This window comes from Triturus cristatus, chromosome 3_2 (assembly GCF_964204655.1).
Source record: "Triturus cristatus chromosome 3_2, aTriCri1.1, whole genome shotgun sequence".
Classification (NCBI taxonomy): domain Eukaryota; kingdom Metazoa; phylum Chordata; class Amphibia; order Caudata; family Salamandridae; genus Triturus; species Triturus cristatus.
Genome location: NC_140584.1, coordinates 473,767,573 through 473,777,149, shown reverse-complemented (window position 1 = coordinate 473,777,149; position 9,577 = coordinate 473,767,573). Strand labels below are relative to the sequence as shown.

The window sequence follows — 9,577 nt, the reverse complement described above, 5'->3', positions numbered from 1 at the left end:
GTGTATTCCAATTCACTTTTATGCTCTAGTATGCATCATAAGGTCAGTGAAAAGGGAACTAAAAAGATCAGTGTTCAACTCAAAGGGGCCGCGAGCTGTGCCATGCACGAGGTACACTTATCACTGGGCTTAAATCAGATTGCAAAAATATGTTTGTTGTTCAGAAACTGAATGTATATTGGAGTCAGTACATTTAGGAAAGACATAACCTTTTCGGTTTTCTAGCATCATTGGATTTTAGTTTTAATAGCTTTAGCCACTGAACTCAAGGCAATTCAATGAACTAGGAATTTGATCGTTCTAAGAGCAAAAGAAACACTTTTACGTTCTGCAAAACAGCATAATGGTACAAGATATGCTGCAACATATGTTCATTTCTGGCATCGCTACTAGTGCAATATCTCATTGGTATTCAGCAAGTAGTTCCATCGTTATTATCAATCAATATCAGAAACACCCAAAATAAACGACACCCTCCCATGGCTTTAGCATAAGTATACCCCATATATACTTCATTATATAAGGTACGTTATTCAGTTCATATAAAAACATGTATATCACCACCTAAGGAGAATAGGAAAATATGTAATACTTATTATTTTTTTTTTTTAAAGGAGATAAAAAAAAAAAAAACAGTTCAAGAAAAACATTTATTCCACGATTTCCATTACAAAAAAGTAATATGCAGGTCAAAGAGAACGTGAGTAATTGGTGCATTTTTTTGCTAACTGAGAAATGGCCTTCAAAAATAAATGTGATATCATTAAATTGTAGTCGTCAGCGCTAGGATACTTTCTTCTGATACCACGCCTGTTGACTGAAGATTAGTGCTCCATTGGTTCTTCTGCCTTCTCTACGACTTCTTCAGCAGGCTGTGCAACCTTAAGCATAAAATAGTAAGACAATGCAATTAAAACTAAAATACTTACAATTACACATTCAAAATAGTTCGTATTTAACAGGACAAAATAGCTTCCAACATTCTCCTAACGGTCTTACAGATATTTCAACCGCTCAGCATGCAGTGCTATAAGGCTGCATCCTCATTGGTTGTGGAGTCGGTCAAGATCAACTTGTGAGAGTTTGAGTGCAGAGCTGTTGAAGCATTTCATTGAAAACAAAAAATGATAGGCCTACGGGAGAGAAAACTTTGAGGTAGATTGTGAAGCTTCAGCAACCCTGAAAACAACCTTGTTAAACTGCCTAGAAATGTACAGCCACTCATAGCTAAAGGTACACACTTTTCTTTATAAGTAATACTTTACAAAACTTTACCACAAACCTTTTGAATTACACCATGAAATTGAATCTCCTATGAAGCCCGGTTTGCTTTGATTTACCACGGTCATCCTACTCTCTATATCACTGTACAGAAGAATGACAAAGTAATATCATCCTTATTGGTAAGTTAAGGTCACACACTATGTTTTCTGGAAGCATACTCTAAACTGAGGGTGTAGCTGCCGGAATCTTGATATTCTTTTTCTACTTTGAAAATAGTTGTTTATGACGTCAGTTTGAAACAACCAATCGCCCTTCTCCAGTTATCTCCATGTGGGTCAAAAAAGTACAAGGCTTTGGACCCAAACTTAAATTTTTCAGTAGTCTATGTTCAGGGGGAACTGGACAACTCAAAATTTATATATAATAAAAGTCAAAAACAATTAGCTTAACCCCTTCAGTGCGGCGCGGATTTCCGCGCTGTGCTGAAGGTTCGGTGCGTGGGCGGGGCCATGACGAAGCGGTTCCATCATGCGCACAGCGCAACCGACGCGCATGACGGAACCGCTCCGTCATGCGCATCGAAAGGGTTAATGAAGCCAGGCAAAAATATTTATACATAATTGAGCATTTTTTAAGTCAGCTCTCCAAAACAAATCTAAAAGAACCTCCAAGAGGAATGGTAGTTTCCTGCGGGGTGTGCTGGGGCCCGCCCCATTGTGGCTCTGCAAACTGGGTCAAGTACAACTTCTTATGAACTTCTCTCTCAGGCTAATAAGGGTGAGCAGTCCCACTCTTCTCATGGGGGTGGGATGGGTGATGGGAGGGGAGATAGAGAAGAGATTCAGAACAAAAACTCATAATAAATCACTGCCTAGCCCAGTGTTGGTCCTTTAGTAAAACAAAGTATATTAACATCACAACAAAACAGAATAATATGCAATTATATGGGAGCATAAATGAAAGGTAAGTTATCGAACCCTAGGAATCTTAGCTAATCACTACACACTTTACAGTGACCCTCTCCTAAATCTATGATGAACCCCAATGTTTATGGTGACTTCCCGTGGTTCGTTCTCAGGCAAAATAAAGAGCAAGTTAAAGTTCAATAAGCCATCGCCACATTGGCAACTTGTAGGTCAGTCTGGATAGTACTTAAACCGAAAGAATTCTTTGATGGCAAGGGTAAGTTTCTACACGTATATATTTGTGCACTTGCAACAGTCTTCGAAGGGTAGCTGGAGCTGAATGATGCGATTGTCAGGCAACACTCTCAGGGTCAATCATTCGTAGCAGCATCCTTGCTCCTCGGACCAGGTAAGGGATTCAGCACAACAAGACAGTTTGACTGGTGCTATTCTTTAGAAGTTGGGGTGTCTGGTCCGAAGCAGGTCCCCCATTTCGGTAGCAACAATGGCTCCTCGGGGAACGAGTCCCAGATCTGCAGCGGACACACCATCCTCAAGCACACTGTTTGGCTTAAAGTTTCTTTACAGGGGTTGTCTGAGTCCCATTTGTATACTCGTTTTCTAGACAGGGGATGTGGAACCACAGTCTACGGTTCTGTTACGGTTTGGACGGTTGCCTTCAAATGTTTTTTGGCTGTAGTGCAGAAAACGTCTTTGTGAAAGGTGAAAGCTCTTGCAGCGGGTAGTGATGATACTGGTTCCAAGCAGGGGAATCCAAAATAGGGGCACAATGAAGTGTGAAATTTCTGCACTTGGCTTTCAGCAGCCTTCCTGAAGTAGCAATCAGGGAAAGAACAAAGGGCAGGCTTTGCCAAGAATCTCCACCTACGTTAACAGGATCTGCTGACTCGGACCCTCTCCCCAAAACTCCACCTGATGGCATTGCTATGGAAAATCTGATCAGCATTTCCTTGCTAAAGGGTCTTTATACAATTCTCTAGAAATGACCCTGTCTCCATTCTTCCTCACTTCAGTGTCTGGGACTCCACCCTAAAGGAAAGGGAATGCAAGCCATGTATTTCCACTGTCATGGGAAAACTGTATCCATCTTCACTCATGTGCCAAGCCATGCTAAACCAGCAGCCATCCAAAATTGATCCCACTGGTCCCAGCAAACACACTCACTGCACACTATCTGTCCCTGCAAATAATCGGCTACAAATGCACAATGTAGGCATACACTCGACATGGACACAGAATGTCACAACCACAAAGGGCAGTGGATGCCACACTGAAGCGGAAATTTCAGGTAGGTCTCATTCCTCAGACGTAGAAAAAGGTCTGTTCAGGACAATTGTTTTATAAAATAAAAAATATCCCACCACTGCTTCACGTCAACAACCCAGAACATGGACAGTAGTCCCAGGTCGACAAAAAAGAGCAAGTTTGGCGTGCTTTTAAAGTCACAGAACCAGTTCTGGATCTTGGCATTACTATGGGCAGGCTTAGGCCGCAGGGCGCTTGCTAGATTGGCGTATTAGCTGGGTTGGTAAAAAGTTAGGATACTTTACATGCATTTGCATCACTCATGGTAGGTTTGAACACCTGTATCCAATGCATGGGAAATTACCATCCCAAAAATGGCTTTACGGGTGCTATAAAAGAATCTACCTGGAAGGAACTGGAATAAGATATTTAGTGGCATGCTTAAACTTTCGATTTCCAGTGATCTTTACAGTTTGCATCGTCATCAGAACATCCCTCAAACTGAGGTCTTCATTAGGGAATTTTATTTATTTATTTTAAAGAGAAGCAATCAAATTATATTGGTAGAGAACTAAAAGACAACTTTAACCAAGGGTTTTTCATGGAGTTCCATTGGTTTTGTGTAGTTAGCTGGCACTTTTTATGATATATATTAAAAATCTGATATGCTGTGTAGAGAGTGCAGGGGTTCCCTTATGAGTCGACAGGCGCTTGCTATGCAATCCCAAAGTGCTCTGTTAGGGGGTAGTGTGGTCAAGCAGCCTTAGGCTTAATACAGAGGAGCAAGACATTTGCAAACACACAATAATCAATAAATAACATACACGACTCAAGAAGAAGATCCACACCAATTTAAAAAAATAGCAAATCTCTTTAAAATATGTTTAGGCATCAGAGAGAAATCTTTCAGTTATGTACGTTTTTATATATAAATTATTTTCAGATCAAACAGTTGACATGGCAATTTTTGGGTCTGCAATGTAATCCTACGGAAGGAAGAAAAAGTTTTGCAAACAGGTACAGTACAGCGACTTACGGGACCATCTCCAGGAGATAAGGTTAGTGGTGGGCAAGGTCCAAGGAACACCAAAAGTGCACCACCAGTGGCACAGGGGCAGCTGGGTGCAGGGTGCAAAACAGCGTCGGGAGAGCAATGTTTTTCTATGGAGATCGGTCACTGCGAAAATAGGCTGCAGGCTCTGGCTGGAAGGCCAGCCGGACTGAACCACCAGGGAGGCTTGGTCTTGCGATGCTCAGGGACGTAGAGACACACTTGGTCCTCTTCTCCAAGGCCCGGGGGCAATGGGTGTAGAGGTGACTTTAGGCGTTGGGTTTTCTTACCGGGAGGCCTGCATGCAGAGGCTGCAGGCGACATCGGGGAATTCACGAAGGGTGAAACCACAATGGACTCGAGCTCTAGTGGGCTGGGGGACCTTGTTGACACCGTTGGCCCACTTTGATTCAGGCTTGGAGGGACGGGTGCAGTGGTGGCTTCAGGTGTCGGGTTTTGGTGTTTTCTGAGGCCTCAGTCTTTGTTTCAGAGTTTTTTCAGGATGCAAGAGAACCAGTCAGCTGTTCACAGGAAGTCTTGGGTCTTTATCGAAGTTAAGCAGTCCTGCCAAGGTTCTGGAGTCAACAGCTGCAGGATGAGTCGACTTGTGTGCAGTTTTTCGATCAGGGATGAAGACAAGCCGGTAGGGCTGGTACCAGGTCAGCTGCATCTTCTCTTTTGCAGCTCTTCGGTGTCCCCTCTTAGCTTAGAGTTTCCCGTTCTGGGTCCTGGAACAAATGAACTTTGGCTAAGAGAAGCTCTAGTATATTCAGGTCGTCACGATCTGCTTCTCTGGTTCCAGTGACTCGCCTAAATACTGAATTTAGGGGCATTAGAGGAGTGTAGAGTAGTAACCAATTGGGCTAATGACCATTGGGGACATTACACCCCCTATATGACTACCTCTTGTGGGAAGTGGGCCTAACCCTGTCCCAGAATTTCTAAGCATGCGATCCCAAAGATGTCCACCTCAGGGGAGCCCACCCTAGGGGTGGTACTAGTCTGGAGGTGGCACGCCTAACTGACAAGCTAATTTTCCCACCTTTCCAGGTGCCATGGGGTCCTGGACAAAAGGGGGGGAGGGGGCGGTTTCCCCTCCTGCGAGGGGAACCAGATTCACATCCAAAGGTGGCAGATCTTTGAAGCTTGCCAGCCTATGAAGGCTAATCAGCATGTCAGTGATGCTGCCCAAATTCCCAGAGATTCCCTGCTCAGTTGGAGTCGCAAGGAGCTACTTGCCCTCAGACTTGCCACCTGCTGAAATCCAACTCTTCTTGCACATGGAGGTTCAATGCAGTCCTTTCCATGTCAGGGCTGTGGGTTTACCCCTACCACCAATCACAACATGGGGCGACCTAAGGGTCTTTGCGTTAACCTTGCTAAGCCCCCTCTGGTTGTGGACCTAAAAGCCTGCCTGATCAACTGTAGATCTCTGCCCAAGCACGCCTTGGACATACATCAGTCCCTAGTAGTTAACTGGGACCTTAAGTTTTTGACAGAGACTTGGCTACAGGAAGACTCCAATCCCACAGTAACACTAGCTATCCCCAAGGGTTATGGCATAGTTTGTGTTAATAGACAAAGCAAGAATCCAGGGGGGGGAGGGGGTTTAGCGATCATCCATAAAGTGATATGGGAGATCACCACTCCCAACTTTGAGCAGGTTGATAACATTGAAGGACTTCCCTCCTATATAAAACTCTCTGCCTCCACCTCCTGCTCAGGACTCCTGCTTTATAGACCGACTGTCTGCAGCCTTAAATCTACACCCTTCCCTCCTTGTGGACTATATCGCACAGGCCAGCACACGGTACTCTAACTTCACAATGCTAGGCGACCTTAACTTTCATGTGGATGATCCTACTTGCCCATACAGTACTAACTTCACTTCCTCTTTGGCCTGCTGCAATCTAACGCAACACGAGTTATTCCCTACACATAAGGCTGGCCATACACTAGACCTTACTTGCTCAAACCTCCCCCACCTGACAGTCCATCCTCCTGAACCTGTGATCTGGTCAGACCAATTCCTGATTCCGTTTGGGATACACTGGAAAAGAGAAGGGAGAACCCCCTCCATCCCAAAAGGTTTCTGAAGGAATTGGAGTAGGGTTACCGCAGAGTCACTCTAGGAAAACTTGCAGAACTCCCTTCCCTCCTTAAATAATTTAGAGACTAGCATCACGAATCTCAACAAATGGGTCAGTGATGCTCTCGACACAATGGCGCCTCTGAGACCAGTCAACTCTACAAGAACGTCCCCCTCCGTGCCCTGGTTTTCTGAGGATATCAGAGCAAAAAAAAAAAAAAAAAAAAAAAAAAAATCGGAATGTAAAAGATTGGAGCGCATCTTGAGAATAACCTACTCACAGGAAAGCAAAAGCGGTTATCGTGCAGCACTCAAAGATTATCATAAACTCCTTATCATAAAAAAAAGAGAATTATTCGCCGAACGTATTACTAATGCTAAGAACTCTTCTAGGGAAATCTTGAAAATAGTGAAGTCTTTCACGAATCCAGCCGCGCTCACTCACGCTTGTCCACCCTCACAGAAATTGTGTAACAAAATCTCTGATTTTTTCGAGGAGAGAAAAAAAAATAAAAAATAATAATAAATCGCTCCGATTTTTTCTTCCTTCCCCGCAGTTCCTTGTCTCTCTGGGATGACATATGCTCATAAACTTGAGCAGACTCCTAGGCCAGTTTTCTCAGATTTTGCTGGGATCTCCATGGCAGCATCACTGACAGAGCTTCAGAAATGCAAATCAAGGTCTCCGGGTGACCCATGGCCAGCCAAACTATACAGCTCCCTCGCTGAGTGTCTCAACCCCCACTTAAATACCATCTGGAATTCATCTATTAGACAGGGTGTCTTTCCCTCAGCTTGGAAGCACGCTTTTCTTCTTCCAATCTTGAAGAAAGCCAATGCTGACCCCAAAGTCACCAGTAACTATAGGCCGATTTCCCTGCTCCCTGCCCCGGCGAAAGTTTTAGAGAAACTAGTACACCAGCAATTGGCAGCGTTTATCGAGTCTAATGATCTCCTACATGAGTCTCAATCCGGATTTCGCCCAGGATTTAGTACTGAATTAGCTCTAATTGAAATGGCGGACTCCATACGCTGGACGGTGGATGGAGGCGCTAAGGCCATGTTGGTGCTGTTAGATTTATCTGCAGCATTCAACACTGTGTCTTATCCCATCTTATTAGACCGACTGAAGGACATAGGCATCCAGGGTACAGCTCTGAATTGGTTGACATCTTTTTTGCATGGCGGAAACCAACAGGTCCTGACCTACCCCTTCACCTCGCCCGCCAAACCTCTGAAATGGGGGGTACCCCAGGGTTCAGCCCTGAGACCGCTTCTCTTTAATGTTTACTTAACACCCTTGGCGGAGCTTACCACCAAAATGGGGATTAAGGTGACTTCCTACGCTGATGATACTCAGCTATTGTTCTCTTTTAGCGGAGTATCAGATTCCACCTTTGACCCACTAAAAGAATGTCTCAAAAACATCCCTGACTGGATGAACCGCAATTTCCTAAAACTTAATGCGGACAAAACAGAGGTTTTGTTTTTTAATCAACCGACCCCTCCCCCATCCAATGTATGGTGGCCATAGGAACTGGGCGATGCCCCTACCCCAAAGGACTCGGTCAAAAATCTGGGTGTGAGGTGGGTCAAAGATCTGTTCCTTACGACCCATGTACAATCGATTTCGGCGGTTTGTTTTGGCAAAATTAAAACCATCAGGAAATGTATTAACCTCCTGCCTGACTCAACCCGCAAAACCGTGGTCCATGCTTCAATCACTTCCCATCTTGATTATGCGAACGGCCTGTACATGGGTCTGCCGCTTGGACTGATCCATAGACTGCAGATCATTAAAAATTTTGCAGCCCGACTGGTCTGCGGGGTCCCGCTCCGACACCGCATCTCTCCGTACCTTAGACAACTGCACTGGCTACCGATAGCCAAGCGGATTGAATTTAAGACACTGACATTTGCCTTTCGAGCAGACAAAGGGAGAGGGCCTATCTATCTGAGAAGGAGACTCCGCCCGTATCAACAAGACAGATCTCAAAGGTCCAATCACTAACGCTTTCTCGTCACACCGCGCTTTGTGAAAGCAAGAATGAGAGGCAGAACATTTGAAGTGGGTACCACCAGATGTTGGAATAACCTCCCCCCTCACCTTCGCATGATGCAGTTCGAACTGGAATTCAGAAGGGCCTTGAAGACCTGGCTTTTTATTCGAAATGACTAGTCTAGCGCTGCTCTCTGCCTTGATCACTGTCTACTATAGCGCCGGGACACCCCATTTGGGGTAGCTGCGCGCTCAACAAATGACTTTTATTATTATTATCCTGTGGGAGGGGGTGTTGCACCCTCTTCCCGGACAGGCTTTTTTTCTGGGCGCCCTGAGAGCAGAGGCTCAGAAAAGCGTGGCAGGCTCAGTATCCAGCAGGCATGGCGACTGGCCACAATGATACTAGACATACGATACATCCCTTGTCCAAGGAAGGTACACAGTCCCCATGCATGCAGTTCATCAGACCACCGGGCCGGTCTGTTTCAATTTAAGACTACTGCTATCTTCAAGAGATTGAGGAAGTACGTTTTTTTTTCTCAAAGGTGTTTTTATTAAGATATAAACAAGGGAAGGGAAAAAAGGGGGAAAAATACATTTTAAAAAAACACACGCGGCAATCCCGCAACAATTCCCACGCAGGGGAAATACACAAATTGGGGCGGGGGGGCGCTTTGACTAGCAAATGTCCTGCTGTCCGGCCCAGCCAAGCTAGAAATTTAAAGGAGAATAAGAGGGTCCAAGTCCAGGCCTCCAACACAGATGCAATACGGCCGTCGGAATCCCGCCCACCAAGAATGGACAACAGCAGTGAAGGTACCGGGGCCAGACCAGCCAATCCCAGTACCGCGGACTCTCCCCTCTTGTCGTTTAGAACTGTCACAGTAACCCAAAGAAAAACTAAAATGAAACCGGGAGGAAGGGGAAACAACCCCCCCACCACCCCAACACCCTCCCCACCCCCCAGTGGTGGCAGCACACAATCACACTTCAGCGATCATCCAATAATATTCAAACCTGAAACAAATGGAGGGCTCGGA

The 9,577-nt window shown here is 45.1% G+C and overlaps 1 protein-coding gene across 1 annotated transcript in view; it reads right to left on the bottom strand.

Annotated features, from left to right (window-relative positions):
- Window positions 1–636: 636 nt before the first annotated feature.
- PSMA1 (proteasome 20S subunit alpha 1) overlaps window positions 637–9,577 on the bottom strand; it is a 146,729-nt gene continuing 137,788 nt past the window's right edge. Inside the window, exon 10 of the mRNA XM_085648116.1 lies at window positions 637–881. Within this exon, the coding sequence (XP_085504242.1) occupies window positions 825–881 (57 nt within the window). The 3' untranslated portion in view covers window positions 637–824. The remainder of the gene's footprint in view (window positions 882–9,577) is intronic.